The sequence below is a fragment of the Odontomachus brunneus genome, unplaced genomic scaffold, assembly GCF_010583005.1.
Source record: "Odontomachus brunneus isolate Ranch 3 - 2012 unplaced genomic scaffold, Obru_v1 Obru_scaffold_158, whole genome shotgun sequence".
Classification (NCBI taxonomy): Eukaryota; Metazoa; Arthropoda; class Insecta; order Hymenoptera; family Formicidae; genus Odontomachus; species Odontomachus brunneus.
This window is the reverse complement of record NW_022639608.1, coordinates 333,868-359,870: the sequence shown is the minus strand read 5'-3', so window position 1 is coordinate 359,870 and position 26,003 is coordinate 333,868. Positions and strand designations below refer to the sequence as shown.

The 26,003-nt window shown below is 46.6% G+C and overlaps 1 protein-coding gene across 11 annotated transcripts in view; it reads left to right on the top strand.

Moving 5' to 3' along the window:
- The window catches only part of LOC116850871, a 488,766-nt gene that overhangs the window by 406,473 nt on the left and 56,290 nt on the right, over positions 1-26,003 (top strand). For all 11 annotated transcript variants that reach the window (XM_032829662.1, XM_032829664.1, XM_032829661.1 and 8 more), the window contains one exon: positions 20,212-20,550. In XM_032829662.1, the coding sequence (XP_032685553.1) occupies positions 20,212-20,550 (339 nt within the window). The remainder of the gene's footprint in view (positions 1-20,211; positions 20,551-26,003) is intronic.

Below are 26,003 nucleotides of genomic sequence, written 5' to 3'. Positions count from 1 at the left end.
AGAGTTTATATGCCGGGACTAGGGGTAGCGAGAGGGGTGAGGGCGAGGAGGGGAGGGGAGAGAAGTGGCTTTCCGACGCGCGAGCAAGCCCGCGATTTTCCCGTCACGTAGAGATGCGAGCTCGGCTAGACGAAGGCGACGAAGACGGAGGGAGACGAGGACGACGACGATCAAATTTGTTCGGGAATTCGAAATCGCTGGGACGGAACGATGGGTTGGGAATAAAGTGTATGCGGCAATCGAGTGTGTTCGCGTCGCGCCCTAGGAACCTTTCAGCGGGTTCGCCGCGAGCGGCAGAAGGGACGTACCGGAGTAGGAAGAGTGATTTGACATCAAAAGGTGTCTACCGGTCGTTCAACCGATCTCGGCTTGCGTGCGCTCGCGCGCGAGAGAGAGAGAGAGAGAGAGAAAGAGAGAAAGAGACCGCCGCGTCTCTGGAAATCACGGTTATCGCCCTGGAAAATCACTGTCTTGCGCTCGGGAGTCCGCGGGCTAAGTCAGAGGGTTGCTAGTTGAATGGCGAGTTTTTCCTGCCAGGTGCGCGGGAGGATGAAGAGGGGGGGAGTAGGAGGCGCGACGAGGCGTTGCATTGTTAAAACCCGTGTCGCACGCGCAAGTCTCGTTGGAAAATCTGGAATGTCCGCGCGTTGTTTTCCACATTGTTGCACGCCGAGACCGTGCTAAATCGAGAGCTGGAGATATCGACGTTCTTCTCCTTTGGACTTGAAGCGACGTAATTTCCGTGACGCGGAATGATGTCGAGACGATGAAAATCCTTGCGCACGCCGATGTCTACATCATTAGCCGCGAGCGGCCGCCGTAATATTTTGAAAAATGTCGAGTTAGACGAAGGGGCATTGATTTATGTTACTCGGCGCGGATATGAAAAATGGAATCCACGCGCAACTAGTCTTGCATAACATGACAAAAATGTCGATTTCGCAAATCCGTTTTATATCATGTTCTTTTATTTTCTCCGCCCGCCCCCGTCCCTTCCCCCTCAAATTGAATGTGTGCGCGCGAAGGCGTTCATCCGTGTATTTGCAGCCAATTACCAAGCACACATCCATCAGCGTGAACGGAATTTCGAGTCGTGTAAATATTTGGCCCACCGCCGGAAATGACGGAATTCGATCTTTGTGATATCATTTTCGCGGATTTCCGGACGGATCCTTGAACGAGCCGCAATTGCGTCAAAGCGTCGCCGATTTTCGCGCCGCTCGGAAACGTTTTCTCGCCAACACACCGTGCGCGCGCGCGCCGCAGTCGTTATTATATATAATACAGCGAAACGTCGGAAAAAGATTTCGTGTAACTGCAGTTAATACACACGTCCGTTGCACCGGCCCAATTCGAGGTTGTTTCGGAAAAACCAATCGGAATTCGCGCTTGTATTCAAAAGCTATTTTTTCACAATACTCTTTGCGATATACACTGCATAGATTTAACATTTTGCGCGAATGTTTCAGCGGGTTATTAAATAACATAACATAAAGCGCTGCATATATTTGGGACAAGTGTTTCTATACGTGAAATATATGAAAAGCTTTTACACACACATTTTTAACACATATTGCAACGTTGGCGCAAAGCTCTTTTCATCGAGCTATTAATTTCATCGAAAATACTGCCACTTTTGGTATCTTTTTATTTTATTTGTTTAATTAACTTTTTTGACGTTTCTGCTTTTGACAAACGCGAGACGTTTGAGTAAATGTACGACAGGCTTATCCGCCTCCTTCGACTCCGTTTTTAGAATCGTTCGCGGTAAGAATTGTGGAATCGTTCCCTCTCGGCGTCGAAAACTGGGTCGAACAACCGAGAGAGAAAGAGAATGGGAGAGAGGGAGAGAGAATGAGAGACCGAATCCCGAAGACTGATTTACGGGCGTCTCCGAATTGATTTATACGACTCCGTGCCGCTGTGCGGTTCCAGCTAATTGCGCGTCGTCCCGGCACAGATATTTCCGACCGAAAACAATTTTGCCGCTGCGACGATATTCAGCTTTAATTACATTATGGAATTTCATATCGCCCAGAACGTATCCGCGACGCGCGAATTCCGGACGGTGTGATTCCGCCGCGCTTTCGCGATTTGCCGCCACCACCGTCTTGCACACGTGTGTTTGACGTTGCTCGACGTTGAGTTGTTAACTCCTCTCGTCGACGCAGCTCACACGTGACGGAACAGAGTCTTTAAGTCGGCGAAAATTCGATATCCCGGCTCGATATCGAATCTCTCTCTCTCTCTCTCTCTCTCTTGTGCTGTGGCGCGAAGCGCACAATTGTTGAAATTCCTGAAATCTACTGGAAAGGATTAGCTTTGAAGGTCGGACAGTCTGACTTGGCCGTTATTAAATTCTTGTTTACAGGTCGGAAGTGAAACACGCCGTGTCCGCGATAATTCGACTTCTATCTTGCGCTTCGAGATCAGTTACGTGCAGCATGTACTGCCTTCTCTCATCTCTCGCTGCGATAACAGCGATTCAAAGCAATTGGTGTTCGTTATGATAAAAGTAATTGTGGGTCGCGCGTTGGCGTAGTTGGTCCGGCGATTGCGAGAAACTCTGTGACATACGTCGTCTCTTTTTCACCGCTATCTTCCTTTCGGTCGGGTAATCTCGTGTTTAACCGGCCTCGCCCCGGAAGTTCAATTTGGGAACGTACGAAGTTTTTAAGATTATTAAGCTCTCACACGCCGGACATTTCGTCCGCGGTGTGCGATATTTATTACACTGTTCTTCCGCTTTTCAAGGTTTTCTGGTAGTTTCATTTGGTTAATCGTTCTATCGGAGGGGTTTCCCCGCACGCACGCCGCGTGTACACTTCGATATTAATTATTATATAATTACTTTGGGCGCCGCGAAGCTTTCCAAATATATTCAGCATATCATTAATAACGTAAAATTAATTATTCCATTAATTGTCATTGACGCTAGTCCCTGAGTAGGAGGTATATAATTATTGTCGTTTATTGATATCATTAATTATTGTGTGCATTAATGTGAAGTGATGTTTGAACGTTTGTATAAAAATTGTGATAACAGGCTGAAAAAAGTTGCGAATGCTGTCGAATGTAGGATCGCCGCGGAGCACAAATTCGTGACCATCTTCTTTATTGTAAATAAAAATAAAACGTGTCGAAATTTATCGTCGCTACCGCGCGTTCGTCCAGGCGACTTTATATCCCGAAAGTGTTTCTCAGTCGCGGAGATCGGACTTTCCGGCCTCTTCTTTGAAAGGTATAATTATGCCTCTCACCGTTCAGCCGTTCTTGCTGATTAATCTCTCGTAATTCCCAGCTTTCTTACGTTTCGCCGTTATTGAATTCCACGTGATTTCCGGACGAAATCGCCCGCCAGTACTTTTTTTGCGAATGTATCGCGCCGCTTCGCTTAGTGCAATCTTAACAGAATTACGAGTGTAATAGTCCTTACTACCGCTTTGGTGCCCCGGCTGACTTATATCGGGGCTCTTTCACTGAATGAAGTTGATACAAATGACCGCCACGCGATCGTTTTTATCGCGCGACGTCTGTGCTGTTCTGTGTGTGCGCTTTCTTAAATTATTAACTCTCTTTGCATTCAGTCCCGTGTGCATCCTCAGTTACCCCGTTATGTATATACATATATATTCAGTCGAATAAATATATTATAAACATCGCTGGCGCCGATAATACGGCTTTTAATTCCTGGGGTACGCGTCCGTCGGGTAATTTTTCTCCGCTTCCTTTCGCAAGGGGGCCACGGTTGGCTGTCTGTGAAAAATAAACGAGCCCGTGCAACTTGGCGCAACGCCGTTCCGAGCCATTAAACTTGCACGCGGTAGCAAGTTTTTCGAGGTTGCGCATGCACTCTCATGCGCGAGGAAAAGAGAGAGAGATCGTTGCACGCTACGGCGATGCACATATACACGCGCATACACACACGTACACAAACACGCGCTCTTGCGAAAGAGAGAGAGAGAAGCACCGTGGTGCCCGTAGGGGCTTTCGATATTCCGGCGCGAGTGCCGCGCGGAAAAAGCCTAAGCACTACCGTTATTGATGACCGTCGTGTCGAACGGACCGCGTTGATTTATCGGCCCGGGGGAAAGAAATATTTCTCCGGGGCGCGCCGGAGAGGGAGGCGGAGATAGGCGACGGAGAACCGCAGGTGATACGCCAAGGCGGAAATTTACGATAATATTTGCCGGGACCGGACGAGCCGCGAAATGAAATTTCCACGGTACCGAGTTACGCAGCGAGCTTTTTTCTCGACCGCGAATTTCACGGTAGTTGCGAGTCGAAAGAAATCGTCCTCTTAGGGGTGGCTCGAAGAGAGATAGAGAAAGCGCAGAGCACGTATCTCTCTGGAAATAAGAAAGAAAAATCGTTTACCTTTCATTCGACTCTTGCGAGATATATTTGAATCCCGCGTAACTCCCCGTAGACCTCTACGAAATATATAATTTAAGAAAAAAATATATATATATATTAATGAAAAAGAGAAGAGTGTGAGTCTGCGAATGTGTTATTCGCGCGTGCTATTTCGCTCCACTAATCGGAAAAAAGCACTGGGTGGTTTATTTCGAATCCATCTGCTCGGTAGGTACACTATATTCCAGCCATGCACTATCATCAGCCATCACAATGTCGAACGATACGATGTAGACGCGCGGACACAATATCCGTAGCTTACGCGCCGCGCTTCCGGCACGTCGCCGTGAGCTACATGTGCATGTGTGCGTGTGTGTGTGTGTGTTCTAACGCCGTGAACAACCATTTCCTACGACACGTGCGCGTAGCTAGGTGTATTTACTCCGGGCCCTTGATGCAGCCCACGGCAGCGTCGGCGACGGTCGGAGAGATCCTCGACGAGAACTTGTTAACCGTCGACGAGCTTAAGCCACTCGAAGGCTTCGCCTTCCAATTTCTCGTATGTCGTCCTCGCCGGCTACGTCTTCGGCTTCGAACTCTTCGTCGTGTTCCGTTCTCGGCACAGAAGCCGCGTCTCGGTATCGTACCGAGTGGTCCTTTGATGCATTTATCGTGAACGGCACGACGACGAGCCGCGCTGCGACCGATGATGCTTCGGCTACCTCGGCTGACTTATGCCTGTAACCTTTCACTGAATTAAGTAGGTACAGGTGGTCGCGGCAGCGCGTTCAGTAGTAACAGATATCGCGTCTCTTGGTCCTGTATGAGCCATTTCAAATGTTTACTCAAGTCTTTTATTTCTGAAAAGATAAAACCACATTTTTTTATAATTGAACAATTTAAATTCCGGTTACCTCCCAAGAGAAATGTACACTGAGAGAAGAAAGATGGTTGTCTAATTAAAATTACAGTTATCTTTGGCTCCAACCATATTTTTGTAGTAAAATGATAGTAGTAATACACATATTCTCATTAACGTTATAGTAGAATTTACTAAAACAACGGTTCTCCAGTCCATAATTTATAGTAATTATTCCTTCATTCGATTATAGTTATAAATATCAGAAATTCTTTCCTCAGTGCGTTTGGGATTAATTCGAGCGATTGACTTATGAAAAATCCTGCACATTTCAGAGAATAGATTTATTTATTTAGACTTTTGCCGTGGGACTTGGCCGTACTTACTTAACGCCCTTCTGAAAATGTTTATATCGATCTTGCACCTTTCCGCAGAGGGGATGAAGGCGTCTCTGGCTTTCGCACGGACGCCGCCCTTTATAAATTTACGTCGAGCGGCCTGATGACGCGCCACGCTTCAAGTAGACGATAAAAAAGTAGCTGACTTGAGCGTCAAAACTTGGAACGTATATACGCGAGAGCGTAGTAAAAGTCCGCGTAATGATATATGGGAGTTGGAGTGTCCGCCACACGGCGTCCCGCCGCGCCGCCGATAGAACGTCCCGATGAAAATTGCATCAGCGAACGATAAAATTCTGTATACCGATGCGAGGGGCTTTTGAGTATCCATCACGGCGCCGCCGTCGGTTAGGTAAAAGTATCTCGACGGAAATTGGATCGTCGCCCGACGATAGCTGGGCGATACTGCGTGTCCAACAAAAATTGTCTTTCGGTCGGCAGGCACTTCCCCTGTTATTCTTCGTTTCGTCGCCGAATAGTTCTCGCTTATCCCGCGCAAGCGGGCATTGCCATGTCGCCATGCGTTCCGTTATCCGTGATCGCGGCGACGTGCAAGAGCGCGGGCTTGTACACGATGTTAATGAATAAACGAAGACAAGAAACGCGATATTTATAGAGAGGTGACTTTAACGATCCCGCGGAATTGGAATAACGTCCGCGTCGTGATAACGTCTCTCTTTCTCACGGTTGTAGCCATTACGTCGAGAGATTTATCATCTTCAATTCCTCTAAATGCGCGTTCCTGGCGCGCACACGAGACATTCCGCCGCACGTAGAATATCATTTCCAAAAATGATGGCTCGCGCTCCCCGAGACTCTCCAGGAAAATTGAATCATATTTTCTTCAGCTCGCTAAACTTCTGAGTCACGTAGTTTCCCTCTGAGTCCTGAGTTTAGGCTTCCTAGCTTCTTCCATCTCGCCTTCGTAGTAACATCGACATTGGCCGACTCGCGAGATACGTTCGCCATAATTGGTCGTCTTAAACGATTGAGCCGTGATACTTCAATTTTCTCAACTTTAGTATGGTTCATGGACGCTTTGGTGTGTAAATATATCATTTGCGAGATTCATAGTGTCATGATCGCCTCGTTGGACTTAATTAAGAAAAGATAAATTACATCGTGGTGAATCCACAGTTCGTGGTCAGTTCAACGACGCAATCTCGATTGTTTTCTAGACCTCTGATTAGCAACAAGCACATAGCTTGCCGTACGTATCAGAGACTCGCAAAAGTTTGTTGGAATTTAGCTATATTTTCTTTATTTATAACAACAAAACAACACATGGCGTATACTCAATTTATTTTCCGTTATTGTCCATTATTTTCTACGGTCTCTGAGGTGATTTTCAAATTCTATACTTATAAAATGTCTCATCTTTTTTTTGTAATCGATGAAATCAATCGTTAGAGTCCAACGAACTTTTGCAAGCACTTGATAAAAATATTGCTAGTAATCGAGTTTTGATGACGACCGATTGCGTTACACGAATTTCTCCCTCGTAGATTTATCAGCGACATGAAGGATTAATAATTTGCAACTCATATCGTGACATGATCATTTTTAGAGTTTCCGTTCTTACGCAGTTATTCATTTTCGAAGCATTTTCGCGATTAGAACAACACGGCGATACCAATCGCGCGTCGACATTTGACAGCCTCTTCGTGGAACAAATTCCAGGATACACTTCATCCTCGCGTTCGTGTTGTCGCGTAGATCATCGTATTTTCTTTCCGAGCCGAAGGCATGATCGTGCGCTCCATGTTTGGTCCAGGATTAGCCGGGGCTTTACACACTCGGTCGCGTATTCATTCTCCCTCTGTTAATCATTCGGCGATCTCGGTTATCAGTGCTGCATCGTGTTCGTACGTACGCTGATCGCGACGCGCGAGTTACAAATCAAAGTCAGCGCACTGGATGGAGACGAGTTGTGCCGATGTCAAACGATGGAAGGACCCGACGTGAACACACAGACCAAGTATGCACCCCGGGGGGCGTACATGCACACATGCGCGACGCGACCCGCGGCGACACGCCGGCGTTCCGTGTTCAAGTGGACTCGGTTGAACGCGTTCATTTGATATACAGCTAATTAGAGATCGAAATCTCGACTCGTCAGAGTGTGCGCTCTCGCTTTGAAACGAGTCACTCTCGGGAACTCGCGTCCGTGAGGGTTTATATCTCGCGTGTGTGTACACGAATGCATCGTAGCACGTCGCGTCGCCAAGTATCGCGCGCTAATGAAGGGCAGAGAGTATTTCGTTCGCAATGAAAGATCGAACTGCGTAGTCGCGAGGAATATTTAAATGACGTCCAGAGTCGGAATTTTTGACTTTTCCTGCTCCATAGGTGCGCTCTCCTTCGACAATCTTACCTTAAGAAAAAAATTTCAAATACATGTAGTAACAACAGTACACATGATTATCAAGAATCAGATATTATATCGAGATAAAATTATTAAGCGTTGAGAAACTAATTTGTCAGATTTGAAGTTGGTCCAAATAAGAAGTTTTATCCCGTTCAAAGGCCAAGGCCGTCCAAGGCTCCTTAAAATTTATTCACGGGCCACTTGGGAGTTGAGGAGCTCTGATCTAGAGAATTTCAAAGGTGACTCGCTGCTCTCGTGGCTTTTGACTTTAAATATTAATCTGTCTCGGTCGATTAAGCTCATTTATCAGCGTCCTAGTCTGTTAACTGAGACGTCGTTTCCGATCCTCGTTTTCGATGACTGTACGCTTGATTTCCGTGCACGCGCGACTATACCGACACGAGAAATCCGATTGAACGCGTCCGATTGATACATGGTTAATTGGAGATCAGAATCTCGGTTTACACGTGGCGGTCTCGTTGGACGCGGTAACAATTAGCAGGTGAATAAAAGCATACTGACGTCTCACATATCGGGATAGGGTATTACGTTGAACGTCGTGAGACTCGCTCTTGACAGAGAGAGAAAGGGGATATATTCAAGGTGCACGTAAAAAATAGAGTTAAAATAAAAATGCGAGCCGCGGTCACGCGCGTGCAAGTGCCATTTAAATTGTAAACTGTTAACAAGCTCGTTCGATCGCTGCTTGTCAATAACAGCCACTTCTGCCCGTCGAAACGCTCCCGAGTACGGAAAGTGAGAACAGTTTTGCCATTTTATTTTTTTTTTTTGAAAGAGAATCTCGATCGACGTGCCCACGCGTTAATAGGTAGTTCACTTTACGCCCCCGTTACACACGTGTAAATGCATTCGCAGCTCTGGCGTAGGAGTGTTCTAAATTAAGTCAGGCTCCTGATAAAAGCATATTCCCAGCGATGACAGTCGCAAATGCATAGCCCACGATCCACTAGATAAGCTTCTTTTGCGCGCTCGCGCGCACACACACACACTCACCTACGCATTTAGTGGGAAGCAGAATCGGATGATTGTGTTCAGTGTTCACCCTTCAACTTGATATACAGCTAATTGGAGATCTGAATCTCGGAGCGTAGATCGCACCCCGGGGCGCTGGAGAGGAACGCGTAGTAGATGTACAAAACGTTCTGCGGCGTCGTGTGCGCGGCAGCGTTTCTCAATGTTGTGTCGAGTCTACATCGGAAATCGTTACACGCCGTTTGAATCTTCGGCGGGGAGTGCACGCGTAAATAAACGGGTAAAATACACGAAGGATCCTTTCATAGGCGCGCGCGCGTTAGAAGGACATTAGCAATCTGAGAAATCGAATTTCGGTTGTATACTTGATACTTGAACACGCGCATCACACTTGGCGAACGCAATAGTTCCTCCCGAATCGCGGTCAACACCGTTGCTGTTGTCAGTTTCGAGTAACTATCGTGAATTGAACGAAAGCCGGTATTGATCGGCGCAACATCGAGTTGAGAGACGCTGATGTATAGCGCGGCGTGCGCTTCTGGATTTGCGTCTACGTGGGAGCGGACACCTGCACTCTCGCGTAAAACACGTCTCCGCGATCCCTTCGACAAAAGACGGCGGGGGTGGGAAATGGAAAGGATCCGCTCTAGCCCGACAAACTATAACTAAACCGCGTATATGTGTGTGTGCGTACTGCTCTATAAATTATATAATATTACCCGCGCTGGATGGCTGGACGCGCCATTTCGATGCCGCGTCTGAGTAATATATTATATTTCTGCTTGTCACACTCTACGACTACGCTCACACACATACACACACCTACGCGCTGCTGTTTCTCCGTGCGGCTGGCACATCACCACTAGCCGTTCTTTTTCCGCGGAATGATCCATAAAGTCCCACGGACTGGAGTAATTTCCCGCCGTGCGACATCCGCGCGGATACTTTATCGTATTTAAATTAGCGCAGGAGACATTTCTCGCCGCTTTATTTAGATCGTCATCTTCCATTATTCTAATTATAATTGGATCATTTTTATACGCGATTTATCTAATTTTGTTTTACCTCCAACTACTACTTATACGTGTATCGAAAAACGAAAATGCTCAAAGAAAAATACATGGCAACTATAAGAGTTTTGTATGTAGAATTAAGGAATATAGTTTATTGAACCGTGTTGTAATTATTGCAACTAAAACTGTAGCGTTAGAAGAACTATATAAAGCATTAGAAAACTATATACAATTTTCATAGCTATATAGCTTTAGTTGCAATGACCACAAAATAATTTATTAAATTGTATTAATTCTACATACAAAACTCGCGTGTCATCTACACAGTTACCACCATCAGCATGTATTTTTACTCTCTCCGAGTGTACTCGGAGAGGAGAGAGTGAAGAAAGTTAAAAACCAAGAAGCTCACACACGATTGTGGGAAAATCGATCGTCCCTGAAATTGATCCCGCTCTCATCTCTCGTATTTTTCATCTTCCACGACGAAATTACGCCGAGCCACGTGCGAGTGCGCGATCCGATCCCATCATACATGCTCGACGTGTTCGCCGAACGAGCTCTCTCTCCTTTTTTTCGCTCGCGAAACGAAGAGACTCGTCTCGTCTCGTCACCGCCAGACTCGTTTCGTACGGCTGCAGTTCGTTAAATCAACGAATCCGCCGGTACAGCGTAACCAAGTTAACGTATACTTTGCCCGTGTTTTATTAAACCGCTATATATGTGTCCTCCCCCGCCTCTCTCCGTGGAGAACAGAGCCACGTGTATCCGCAGTTGTCACTTGGCCGGAGCGGTTGTGTAATCGGCGCGAATATTTCCTTCGATAACAAAGCTCAATCAACTTTAAAGGCACATAACTTGCCCTCGATCTCGCGATTCGAAATTACCGGAATAACTAGGACCGATATTGACCGTCGTCGGTGAGCTCCCTTACGCCGATTGCAAATTACCCGCATCGAAATTTCTCAAGGTTTTCACAGTTGCAGCTTAGATTCTGATTCATAATGCCTAAATTTGTTTCAAAATTGATTATCCTACTACGATACTAATCGGCAATCTCATTTTTATTTCAGCTATTAATATTCAATAGAATATAAAAAAGTAATATGTTTTTAAAACATTTTGAGCATTTTATTGAGTAATAAAATTATTTGGAAAGTCGACACGTTTTATTAAATTCTAATCTGAAACGAAGACTAGAAGAAATATTGGGAAAACTTGTCCCGCTTAGAATCATATGCTTGAAACATCGCACTTCCAACTAGAGTCCACAGTTATTTTGAAAAGTCGGACTGGATCCCAATTAGATCCCAAGAAATCTTTCATATCGCAGGCATACTGTCACGCTCGGAGCTACTACGCTTCGACTTCCCACGCAATAAAATTTCGGGCTATATATTATGCAGATAGAAGGAAAACGCGTCCCCGAGATCTTGATTGCATCGGCTGCGCACACGAGCGAACGAGCGAGATGAGATCGCTACTGCGCTGCCCCGGTGCAACGTTGCTAATTGATTCAGCATTAATCGTGTTCCCGAGTTGAGCAGCGCGCGCGCGGACTAACGCGTCCGCCGTGAATCAGTTTCGCAGTTACGAGTTTCGCTCGCCGTCGGTCCCGATATCGCGGTCGACGATTTTATTATCTACCCGGACCAAGTTGGAAAATCGCGCGGCGCTGCCCCGCGAAAAGAGAAGCAAGGAGGGTCGAAACTTTTCGTCGCGCGCACACTTTTGGTGAAAGAAAATACTCCTCGACTCGGCTCGATTCGACTCCACCGACCGACCGGCGCGATGCGTAACTGGATCGAGACCTTATTGAGTTTTCGTACTTTCGGATTCCGTCGCGGCGAACAACGACGCTGATGCGCGCGGGACCGCAGGCGGCGAATTTGCTTTTCAAATTTCCGTTCTTTCGCTCGCGCGAGAGGCCAACTTCCGCGGCCGCGGATCAATGGGTTTCCGGTTTTAGCATTAGTTTCCGCGTCTTCCCGCGCGCATTGCCTCGAGCACCGATCCTTCCCCCATCCGCGATCGTTTTTACCAGTCTCTCGATGTGACGGATTTGCGAGGGAGCGCGCAATAGAGGAGGAATAGCGGGGTGACTTTTTTGCTACGTGTGTATTTCCGTCGGGAGAGAAGATGGAGGAAACTGTTCGTTAATTAATGAAACGTACACTTGTCCCCTCGTTAAAGCCAACATCGTCCGACCACTCGCTCGGAAGATACAGCCCCGGTGTGCGATCGCGAACTGCGCAATTAATTTATTTTGCATATCTCCAGAGCTCGTCGCGAGCTGATAACCCGTGCATGGCGAGACGCGTCTCTCCCTCTCGTCGCTCTCGTCATATCGACTGGTGGAGACGCGAGTTTCTCGATACGCACCGATCGTCGATCGAAATGGGATTCCGCTTTAATGCCAGCTTCGAATGCCGGCCGGACGATATTGCAATTAGGCTCGTGACAGTCGATCGAATGTCGGTGCCGTCCCGTCGTTGCTGCGTGTACACGCGCGGCACGCCTCGCGAGCCTGATTTAGGCAATTTAGATCGCCACAGCTGCGTGTTCCGCAGACTTCAGCTGTCAGTCGTTGCGCTGATGAAACGGCGAAATCGTCGGCGCGCTCTCTCGATCGGTTTTACCCGCGGGCGATATAAAACGACGAAGACGACGAGGAGGACGCGAGCGAGGGAAAATCCAAGACCGGGAAAACTTTCGTCGAACGAGCTAACGAACGAACTTTCGCCGGGCTACGCCGCACTGTGCTGTGCTGTGCTGTGCTGTATAGTGCAGCCGCAAGATCTCGACGGAGACGACGGGATTCCGTAAGGATTTGTGTAACGACACGACGGCGCGTTGGCACGAAGTCGATAAACCGAGTATTAATTAAACGCATGACGACGACGACGGCATGTTGAAATCGTCGAGCATCATCCCGAAAGCTCGCAGTACTCGTCGAAAGTTCGCAAGATAAACCGATAGGCGAGTCGAGTTATTTCCGATTACGTTGCTCTGATGTTACTCATGCTGGAGTTCTTGGAAAATATTTGACAAGCTCCAACAGGCACCGATACTCTTTTCTCTCTCTCTCTCTCTCTCTCTCTCTCTCTCTCTCTCTCTCTCTCTCTCTCTCTTGACACCGCTTTTTAAACAAGATAAAATAAAGCGTAAGAGCGATTATATCTCACAGCGCCGGCTACTTAATCCTTGTCTAGAAGACGGGTCGGGACATTTTTTCAAACTCCGGAGATAAAAGCGCGATAATTTAGCTGATGTGAAGAAGATGTCGCGATACTAACATTAGCCGAGTCCTCGTCGTTTCCTCCCCGAGAGCTTATCTGCATATTTTCCCCGACATCAAACCGAAACAAAATATCGCTATTGCGAATCTCCGCGTTGCTCTCGCTCCTTAAAGCACCGTAAGATCAGCGAGGCGCGCCGTCACCGCGAAAACTCGCCGGCAAACGAGGAGCGAGGAAAGTTATCTCGAAGTGCGTCGTCTCGGGAGAAAGTGGGAGCTTCTCCTTGTCGTCGTCGTTGTCGTGGTTGAGGAGCGCGAGAAAGAGGGAGAAAGTTTCAGGACTCTGTCTCTCTCTCTCTCTCTTTCTTTCTCCGGCGAAGGTGGAGGATATGGTAGCGAGGGGCTAACTCTCGCGAAGGGAGATCACGCGTCCTTCCGGCTAGAGACGGAAAAACTTTGGAATGAAAATTGACGGCCGGCGACGCAAACATGTGAGCGCGGGGAGATCTTAACACCTGCCTTCGTGCCATAATAAGGCCGCTCCTCGGCCTTAAAGCGGTCGCGGGCCGCCTAAGCGAATTAAAAGTACGAGAGCTCGGTCTTCTTCTTCTCTTCCGCCATTCTACCTCCCGTCTGCCCCGGCCCGTCGCGTCTTCATCGTCGACGGCGGAGCTGGAAAAGTTGCCCAGCTACGTCCGCCGTATTGAAGTTTTTTACATCCGCCGAGATAATCTGGCTTAATTAATTTAATTCCGAGAAGGACGAGAAGGGCTACGACCTTTTCCGCCTTCCTTCCTTTCTATCTACCTACCTACCTACACATCTACCTTATTTTGCCCCTCCTGCCGCTTCGTTATCGTCCCTCTCTCCGTCGAGTTCGCTCTCGCGACTCGACGAATATTTTATTATGCGAAAGCGATTTTACGAGACGGCACGCTGCACGACGTAACGGTCGTATTTAGAGACCTTCGTTTCTCGCAAGAATGCGCGGGAAACGACGTCGAGGTAATTTGGACGATTTACCTTTTCCTGGCTGAGCTTTTGCGCGAGACCGTACATATCGGACCGGGTAATTCACGATAATAGAGATGGATAGAGAGAAGATAGAAAGACAGAGAGGGAAAGAGGGGGAGAGAGAGAGCGACGACGGGCAATCGAAAATTCTTATAATATCTGAAAATAATAATTAATATCGATAACGAGGTGCAATACAACATCCATGCGCGCGTGGATTTTTATTACAGCGCCAAATGGAAATGGGCAATTAAAATTACGTTGAAATCACGGTCGGGTATCGGATATCGATATATCGGGGACCTCGCGTTCTAACGCAATTATTTTATAACACACGGAGAGAGAAAGAGAGAGGAGAGGGAGACTATATATCTTTATTTTTCCTCTTCTCTCTCTATCTATCTCCATCTATCTTTTTATCTATATCCTTGCTTCTCGTCGAGAAAAAGTCTGTAATTTGTTTTGACGGCGTTTCCACTATAATCTCGTGTGTCAATATAGCCTGTATTCCGTCAATACGTCGCGCACATATATATTTCGTTCTCTGTTCGTGCGTGGATATAGTGCATTTTTTCCCTGCGTATTCGTTGATTTATATCTCGAATTTCGTTACATATCGTGTTACTTACATCCTTCCAGCGCCGAAACGAGTTCGTTCTATGCGTATATTTTTTCAGCGTTTTCTTGTTTACATTCTAATTTCCCAGACCAACGCGTGTTTTCCGGGTCGAGCGTATTTTTGCGCTTCTATTTCCCGTTTCGCCGGATCTCGCCTTCGCCATTCTCCAAATATTATTTATTTTTACTTTTTCTTTATTTATTTATTTATGTGTGTATTTATATTATATCGTTTATTATTTCTGAGTTACGATGGTGACGCGGAGGGAAAGAGAAAGGCCATTGGCAAATAAGTTTCGTACTCTGTATATTACGCGTCATGTCGTATTATCGCGGCCCGGCATAGAAGCCCGAGCTGCGAAAAAATTTCTTTCCTTCGGTATACGCGTCCGCATATTTCGCGTTATTGTGCGTGAGTCACATAATATACGGACGGCGGTAACAGGTGTGAAAGGCTCATAAAAGGCATGCTACATAGATCGGCGTGAGAGTGGCTCGTGCGCTAATAAAATATCGATAAGGAAGGACATCTCCCAGGCTTGCGTCGTTCTTTTTATTATTCATTCGCGGAGAGAGAGAAAGCTCGCAATTATATTCTCGATTAATTCGCTTCTCTCTCTCTCTCTCTCTCTCTCTCTCTCTCTCTCTCTCTCTCTATCGGTTCATCAAACATTTATGATGGATGAAGTTTTTAAGCGAGTCTACAACGGACACACGCAGACTATAAATCATGCAGTATCGTGGTATATCATTCTCAGCTCGCACAAAGAGTACGTATTTTTGTGCGTATTTGTCTTTGTTTAAAAGTAAATAAAGGAATGGAGAGGAGAAAGAGAAGAACCGAGGCAAGTAATTTCAACACGAATCTGCTTGTCCCACACACATTCTAACAAAAACGGCGGATTAGAACACGTACGTTCACCAAAGACGTCGGGTGGTTCCGAGCGAAATTATCCCGCGGCGTCTGCCCTCACGGTCGGTAGCTCGAAACTCGGAAATTCCTCGTCGGTTTCGATCGATTCAGCCCTGATTAACGAATCACCCTGCACTCAAGCGTGAAAACCACGCGAAAGGGCCGCATCAGTGTACAAATAACGGTACCCGGCGACGTGGTCTCGTTGTTCCGCGGCGTGAAGAGAAACAGGATTGAAAGTGGGTCGCATGAGGGTGATGATGAACGAGCGGGTCAGGACGCGCGAGGGGTGAAAAATAATGCGATCCTCGCGTGTGAGGATCGCGCGAGGATGTCGAGGACGCTTGTTCGCTCGCTGGCTCGTCGGGCTCGAAGGAAAATCGCACGGAGAAAAAGAGGAGTAGGAGGAGGTCCGGGAAGATCCTGAGAGGATGAGAGTTCCGCGTGGCCTTCTTCTCCTGCGCCCTACCTCCGCTGTGAAGGACGATTTGTCACACAGGCGAATACATGGCGAAGTTTCGTGGACGCGCTCTGGAAAACGGACGGTCGCGCGTGGACTCGCGACTGACAAATGCACGACGCGCTCGCGGCTTGTGGTGAACGCGCGTTTTGTATGCGTACAAATGGCGATCGCCGACACGGGAGACGCGTATGATAAGCATGCCATCGGGGAGTGGGATGATCTGCCGGAGGAAGCTTTCGGCTTCGGTCTCCCAGGAACGTGACAAATACGTTGCATGAGCGCGATACCGGCAGTTTTATCGTGAAAACAACACTTGGATCTCTCTCCCTCTCTTTCCTTTCCTGTTTTTCTTTTTTATCTTTATATATATATATATATATATATATATATATATATATATATATATATATACACATAGACTTGTACTCTCACTACTATATGCCTGAAGGGATTTCACCCCAAGGCTTAATAAACCTATCTATCTTTCTATCTCTCTTTAATTAAGAAAACGTCCGCGAATCTAATCAAGCGAATGCCTGGGGTGTCTTCGAATTTCGCGCAACGACGTTATTACGGCCAAGTCACGGATAACGGGAGTATTTTTAACCGCGCTGTGTTATATGATTCCCTTTTTGTAATTCTTTTTTTTTATTACTATCACGTAAATGATACGAATATCGTAATTTGAGTTATCGAGAGATGGAAAACGTTGAGAAAACGAAACGCAACGGTACGTACGCAAGACGATGATGCGCGGCTGCCTGATGCACATACACGTACAGATGAGCAAAAATATTTACGGTTAGAGTGCATATTTTAATAAATAGCCGCGTCAATTACTGTAATGCTCTTGTGCAATGAGCGTGTTCCTATAATTACGCGAGTAACGCGCCGAATTATTGACACGGGAGCGAACATTTTGCACGAGATACGGGGTAACAAATTGAAGAACCGAATGGCGGGGGCGCGGCCGCGCGGCTGAAAAACACGATACCGGATTAATATCCTGGAACTCATGAATAAAGCGGAAACATTCCCGCATATTATATCGCCGGGCGGTATTGCTTGCGCGGATATTTACAAAATCCGTCGCCCCCGGCATCGACTGTTTGCGAACGCGCTCATTCCGTATTTGCGAGATTCTAACGGCGCTGGCCAAACGATTCGCTAAATATTGACGGAAAATTACAGCCTGTATGCAGCGCAGGGGTAGATACGGGGGAGGTGAGTACCGAGATACTGCGGGTATCCCGAATTCGCGAATTCTGAATTCTCTCGCTTTATCCCCGCGAAACACGAGAAGAACGCGATGGTAGAGAAGGAAACGCTCGTCCGCCATTCGTCCAGGAGACGGCTGTCCGTTGAATTACAACGATGACAAATGTCAGTGTGGGAATTACGAAATGAAGGTTTAATAAGGTATGAGCCGGATCGCGGCCGCTGCCTGGCTGTCCCGCGTTCCCTGCAGTAATTAACAAATCCAATTTTAATCGACGGTTCAATTCGCGCTGCGCGTCCCCGCCCCTTCCTCTCCCCTTCCTCTCCTCCGCTTCCTCCCCTCGCCGGAAACGCACTCGAACGCGAGCGTCGCAGCCGTACATGCAATCGTCATATCAGCAGCGAAAACTGATTAGCGGTTCCCCTCGCGACGCAATTATTTCGCCAAGTCAACGAAATAAGCGCGCAAACGGAATAAATTCCTTTGTACCGTGCGATCCACGCTTTTAGCAGCCGTAACGTCAACTCGGCTGACGACCATCGGAGTCGGCCATCTATTAATCCGCAATTCTAATTTTCAAATTATTAATTATCATCCCGCGCGCATGAATTACGCGTGCTGACCAATGAGCTGTCGGTGGCAAATTAAAGAGGATCAATATTTCACGGCCTCTTTTACGCAGATTTCACACACGAGATTTATATGCTTTTATTTATTTATTATAAATTTATAAATAACGTCTGAATTGAAAACAAAAATAAGAAAGGGAATTATCTCATGTTTCTGAAGACGAAACACAGTGGACAAGCGCGCTTTTTGATTTCCGTTGCAAAAAATTACAAATTTATCCCGACGGACTAATGGTGGTAGCGCGCGCACTCGCGTCGCGAACGCGTCGAGGAAACGCGAAAAAAAGAAAGAACAACTGTAACCCACCACGGGGTTGAGAGAGGCAGAACAATAACTGCGATGTCCGGCTTGTTGGCCCCCGCTGGGAGCGCCCTCCTAATTAAAAATCACGAACGTCCGCGGTCCCTTTGTTACCGCCGCCCGCATTCCGGCGCAAACGGGGGTGAAAAAAAAGAAAAAATCGGTCGGCGCGGCGTGGCATCACGATATCGGCGTGTCTCGTCCCCGAAAATCGCGAATCCGAATTGGAATCCACCGTATCGCCCGTATCCGAAATTCCTGTGCGCATATACGTCAATTCCCGTGCGCGACTCGAGAAGGGCGAATCGGATCGAAAAATTGGCAATAACACTCGAAACGACGCGGGTAAAACGCGCCGCGTGATTGCCGGACCGTAAAACAAAGTGCAACGCGATGCATGCAATGCATGCGAGCATGCAGGTGCGCGGACGTCGATGGCGACTGGTATCTCCGCACCTTTTTACAACTCGCGCTCCCGTCGTATACGAAACAAGCATGCGTAGGAGAGCGCACGCGGGCGCGTCACGTCCGCGTCGCGCAAAATCTCTCGCTCGCTCGCGCTACGCGAAAATATGTCTCGACGTCGGCTGCCTTTTCGTTCTGATCTAGAAAACACGCTAGAGTTCATGTCTCATGTTTTTTATTTGCACAAATTTTAATAAATATTGTCTATTAATAATCATACAATAATCATACAGTAATCGTATAAAGCACAAAAATATTGCATGCACTTTTCTTTTTTAAAAAATAAGTACATCTAAATGTCCCTGCTTTCATTTTTATTGACATTTTTGTTGAAGAATTTGGAAAAATAAAATACAAAATATATCTAATTTTCGTGATATTTAAATATAATATTTCACTTTTCCGGATGATATTTCAAATTCCCGGAGTGCTGGAGAATTAAAGCTTTAATAATAATTATTATTATTAATTGCTTGGTCTCGTGGAGGGAAGTATCTGGAGCAAAGACGAGTTTCTTCTGATTTGTTGACGACACAAATATTTCCACTACCGCGTCGCGATACGGCCTGTACACACACACACACACACACGCGCGCGCGCACGTTCGACGCATGTTCGATGCGCATGTACACAGCGGGCGCTTTAACGGGCCACACAAAGACGGATTAACCCACGCGGGCCACCCTGGGCGGGCGTCACGCGCACGTGTGCGCGTAATTGTAGTCGCAGGTCGCTTGACGGATACACACATCGTAGGCGCGATATATTTACGGTTTATTGCGGCGCGTTTACGGGCCGAATTATAGTCGGCGCCCGTTTTAATGGATGTCGAGATTGCGGCGTCACGGCGCGCTCGTAATTTCACATCGGCCCGGTAAATTATTAAATTCGATCGGTTTAACTATTGTCGCGGACGCAGGCCCGGCTCGTCGACGCTAAGGCTACGTTATGCTCTATTAAGGCCTGATCGATTATGGTTTGCGGCCGCGCTCGCGACCGATCACGACCGGACTAGATCCGCCGACTGCGGTTAAATTCGATCGAACGGCACAATCACGCCTTCGGCTCTTCAACATAAACGATGTATTGACCCATATCGGCCTTGTACTTCACAAGGAGGCCAGATAAACAAGAATTTCCGCGGTAATCAGATATTGAAGTAATTTGATAGTTTAATAATTTAATAATACAACGGGGAGTTTAATAATTTAATAGTAAGTCGAACTCAGTACGAAAGGCTCGAAATAACACGTCGATGAGAAGTACTGATTTAACAGTATATCAGCGATTGTACGTATACGTGCGCGAGCAGTTTTACGAGAAAAGACGATTTAAACGCATGTTATATCTCTTTCTGTTCACAGAGTGTTACGTCTCCGGGTGCCAGCAACGATGGTCTCACTAAGCAGCAGCTGGAGCTCATACAGCAGATCATGCAGCAAACTCAACAACAGCAGCAGCAGCAACAACAACAACAACAACAACAACAACAATCTACCGTGCAGCAGCAGCAGCAACAGCAACCGCAACAACAACGAACCGGCGCCACGGTAGCGGTAACCTCGCAGTTGCAAAAGACACAAAAGCCGTCCGTCAAATCCATCGCGTCGCCCGGCACCACTATTTCCAACAGTTCGGGAAACGGGAATGCGGCCAACAATGCGAGATCGAGCCCCAAGCCGAAGGTTTGGAATCACTCACAAGTAAGTGCGACACATACAGAAAAATCACGCAAGCATATCACGCAATTTTCTGCGCCATCGAACCAAAGTCGAGCGGCGAGCGACGATTCCATTGATTTATTCAAGATGGAATAAATATCGCGCGATTTTAGACACCGTTTGCGTGTCAACACACATCTTTCTTTCCTTTTTGACGCCGATATTGCATGAGACAAGAAATTGAACTAATCGATTGTATCGCTCGGAAAAAAATTCGCGTCGATGAACAAGCTACGATTCGCGTAGCTACTCGACTCGCTATATACGATTCGTCCGAGGGAAGTGCACGACCACCGCGAATTCGTGCACGTCCCATATGACTTTATTACGTGCCGCATAGCAAACCGAGATAGCAAGCCAAGAGCAATAAGCCCAGAGCACCTCCAGACTGCTTTCTGCTGAAAGGGCCCTTCTTCCGCATTAGGCAGCGGAAGTATTACCAAGGATCCCGTGTACACGGCTCGTTGGAACTCGCCGTGGTAATCTTTTGTGCGGCGAATACACCGCAAATCGTATTACGTATCGCGGCCGGGACCCGTCGCTCGTAATCCCGCGCCTGTCGACGAGACCGTTCGTCGAATATTATACGCGGGAACGCGAAACAGCGAGATACGGCGCGCGCGTGACTCTTTGTGCGATATCCCGTTCTGTTCGTTCATTCTCGAGCCGAAGACGAGCGAGACCTGGGCGAGAACGATGATGAGGTCATCGTCGTTGTCGTCATCGATATTATTCCGTTTACAGACCGGCTGCTCGGTTATCGTGACTGTTGTAAATTAAAAAGAGATCCGACGACGGGAAAACCGTCGAGTAATGTGCTTGAAAAGACGGCAAATGATAAGTCCCCAATGCGCTTCCGGGGGATTTACATTATTGGGGAAGGATTCAACTGCTTTAAATATGCTTAAAATAAAGTTCCGCTCAAATCGCGTCTGAACCATTTGGGACATTGCGCCATTAATTTTTCAAGACTTCTCGACGCCGTCCTGTGAATGCAGCTGCGTATTATCTCCTGCAATTTTGGGTGAGATGAGAAGAATTTCTTTCCTTTTTTTGGGAGGGGATTTCAAGTTACATGTGAAAAATGATCTCTATAGCGATTTTAGAAATCGCGATGCACGTTCCCGCTAGCGGTATCGAACCGATCACCCTGCACTCTCGCGGGGTGAGTCCCTGCGCGGCATTAAAATAGCGGTCAAGCCGGTCCCGAAGTGAGTCCTCGAAACCGTCCAGGACGAAACATTGGGGGGCGATTAAATCCACCGTCGAGGACCATGTAACGCGCTTTAACCCATCCACGTTGGATTACACGCCACTCGTTTGATAAAATCGCGCGAATCGCTAATTGGTCGACGTCGCTTCCCTTTATATCCCTTGTCCTTCCGGCCGTCCGAATCAGAAGGCGATCAGAAGGGTGACGGCATCGTGAAAAGAACCTTTGAGCGGGTCCTTTCACGGTTCAGCGCATCGAACGCTGCGCGAAGGATTTTCTTCCGTCGCCCTCCTCGTCGTCTTTCTCCTCGCGCGTCGTCCTCCTCCTCGACCTTCTCCTCGTCCGTCGTAGAAAGGCGCGTGATTAGCGTGGAGGATCGTAACCGGAAGTCCAGTCGAATATCCCGTCCAATTTTTACCCAGCATCGTCTTTTCCTCTCTCTATCTGTCTATTTCTTCCTTTCGTACAATCTTTCATGAAGATCTTTCGCGTATTTGAATATTTCGTATCGATTTATATATTAACGATAAATTAATGGGATATTTTAAGTTAAAAAATTATAATTTCTTATTATATTTTCGCCACTTGTTTCGTCTCGTTTCTAGGCGAAACTAGAAAAATGGTTCCCTCTGCGTCGCATTATTATTATTTTTCCAAGAGCAATCATATTTTTAATTTAAATCAGTATCGCCTTCAACAATCCTGTCGAGCCCAGCGAACACGCGTGTTACTCGTACGGTATTACTGATCATGTAGCTGAGAAAAAGACATTGGCGAAGGGTATACGTAATCTCCTTCCTCGGCTTGTACTGTCGAGTGTTTGTATGAGGCGAGCAGTTGTAGCCTGCTCTATCAAGTGTTGATACAAGGGATATTAATTGGCGAGCCTTTGTATGCATCAAGTGTTGGTATAAGGAGCTCGCTCACTCTCTCCACGTACAAACATATCAACTCGCGTATGTCCGACGCGTCGGCCACATCGGTCCGGTAACAGTGACTGAACGCAAACTCCAACTGTAAAACACTCGTTATCCTTATTGAATCGCGCATAAAAGGCGATCGCGTCTATACTTTGCCAGTGATTTCCAACAGCGCGTTTCTGCTCGGTGTATAATTCGTGAGAACGTGCGAAACGCAAATACACACGAGATCGTCTCATCGTATCGTAAGAGCAAATCGATCTAAATATCCCAGTCGAAATTTCAACTCTACTTTCGACCTGAACCTTCTAGAATCTGTATATCTGTATAGATCAGTGTATGCTTGATACATATGGAAATTGAAGTCTTACTTAGGTTACTGTAAGTGGCAGCAAACACATAAAATATCATTTGCAGGTTTCAAACTCGGTAAAGCTAGTACGTTCAATAAAATTAAAGGATATTGATTCAGGCGCCAGAGGATCAATGAAGTTAAGGCCACAATATTCCGTTAAACGGAATATTGTGGCCAAAAATTCAAAACTTGTGGCCAAAGGATCAAAACTTCAACTCGGATAACTAGCGACGTTTCGCCGCTAAGACAGCGATAATAATCATCGCGCGATTGCTTCATTAATAATCGAATTAGGCCATTGGTAACTAGAGAGCCGATTGATTAATAACTACGCGCTAGCTAATGACTGTAGCACGGCACGCTCCGGCTGAACCATCGGCTGTAATTACGTTTATCGGTCGTTTGCAATCGCATCGATCGCACAGAGCGCGGCCGACGCAAGAAAACGTACGCGCAGTCCATCATCGAAGATTCTGGACGGGCCCGGCTGTATTTCAGCGCGTTTTTCCGCGGCGGGACCCGTCGGCCTCCGAACCATCGGTGGTATTCTCCGCCACCTAACTTCATTACGTTAATGGCATAATAACCATTGCGGACGGCCCGAAGAGCTTATGCGCCGGAACGTCGATGTCCCTAAACACAGCAAGAAGCGAGCGCGTAGTAAAATCGATCCGATCTCCATTAATATGTATGAGGCCTTCGCCAATGGACGGAAGGGCTGAAGGGGATAGCTGGGAAATGGAAGAGAGGAATGGGTCGAAGGGGGAAGTGAAGCGAGGATTCGTACTCTTCTTGCCCATCCCGCCCCCGTCGTCGCATTGCCGAACTGCTGCACGGCGGCGATCGCGAAATGCTCTCGGAAACCGTCGTAATTGCTTAGGAACTCGAGGACGAACGGATTCTTCGGGATCTACGCCGATGAGGGTGGAGGGATCTCGCGTGTAAAGCGAACTCGGCAAACTCGATTTAATTGCGATCCCTTACACTATCGTTATGGCGGCGAGCTTTGGCATTGTTCGCCCCTACAATGAGAACACGTGCATACTGAATCGCGACTTGGGATATACTTGAACTCCATTAGTGTGCGATGCGATTACGGCTTTCGATTTTATCAACCATGAGTCGAAGAATTCGCATACACTGTGGCTGACGCATAGAACTGACGGTGATGCAGAGTGCACTTAGTGTATGAATACATGCTACATACTTGCTACATAGAATATTATAATTTTTTTTTGTATAAATTACTTTCAAATCTAGGAAAATCAAGTCTAGGAAAATATATTATAGGAAGCAGACTGCTATCTTGCTAAGGAACGTAGTACATTTCGCATAGAATATTATAGTTTTTTTTGTATAAATTATTTTTAAATAGTCCAAGAAAATAGACTACTAGGAAGCAAACTACTATCTTGCTAAGGAACGTAGTATATTTCGCTACAAACACAACAGATTTCATTGAAAACATAGCAAGTGTTTCAATATTACATTTCAGTTTTTAAAATTAAAGTGGCACATGTGAAATGAAAGGATAGTGAATTATTGCAAAATATCGACTTGTTTTTCAGTGACAAGGTCGTGTAATAATTTTTACTATAAAGTTCTCTCTTCGTGTACGATATATTACTTTGAAAGAAACAGAAATATCTCTTGTAAGAAATAATAGACATTCGCTGGGTACTAATAGCATCTATTTATGATGTCATCTATATATATATATATATATATATATATTTTTTTTTTTTTTTTTTTTTACACTAAGAAAATATACTTGTCAGACAAGAAAATATATATTTTCTTCAAATCTTAGTTTTTCATGAAAGTGTTTATTATATTTAAATAAAAAAGTTAGATTTCAATGAATATGTTATTAGTACTCCGAATAAATATTTTTTATCGTTTAGATATTCCTTCTTTCTGCGCGCGTAGATTTCAAACTGATATATTGATATATTTTTCTTGTTAATATATTCTTCAGTGTACACTTTTTATCGCAAATTTTCTATTGCAATCCATCCCACGAGATACGGGATTCGTTTCAGGATTAATGAGAGCGCAATTGATCGTTAATAACGCGCCGATTAGCACAGCAATTCACACGATGGAGCACCCCGTGAAAAAAGATCCCCCAGCGAAGAGTCGTCCGCACACGTCTCCTTTTACGTAGCGCATTTATCTATCATTAAAGATCATCAAAGCTACAGGACAGCGCTCACGTGGAAAATACATCGTTAAATTATACTTAGTCTCATGTCACACCGATAACATCGTGACCATTATCCGCCCGCTTTATGTCGTGTCTCGCGAATATCCGCGTATTTTCGCGCATATTTACGATCCGCCTCGCTCGCTCTGTCTCTCTCTCTCTCTCTCTCTCTAAACAGTCCGCAATGTCGCGAACGCAACAACGCACGGACGTCGGCGCGAGGATTCGCGCATCGAGAACATGCGGAATTCCGGTCGTTATTATGTAATCTTATGCTCGTCTTGCGCGGCGCGAGAGACGTGTCCTTTTATTATACGCGCGCGCGTTCGCCTAGGAGGAAGAAAGGCAGTAAACGTAGTTACAACCACCCCCGCAGTAGCTTCGCCGCAAATCATATCCCGACCTCTGGCACGGTTATTACATTGCTAATAGACACATCCAGCCAGCGTCGCTCTCGCGGATCTCGGCTCCGCATTATACGAATATCGATGACAAGTCGCCGAATGCGTGTTCGCGAGTACATGATACATTTAAATGCGCCGTCCGCGTCGCTCGCATTCCGAACACGTACGCAATACGCTAAAAGCCGCGGTACATCGCACCGTCGCGCCGCTGAGTGGCGAAGTCGTGTAAAAATATTATTGCGACTGCCGTGGTTGGCATACGAAACGACGCGAAATACACGATAATCCGATTATATTTAGCTTCCTTACGCCTGTCTCTCTCCTTCTCTCTCTCTCT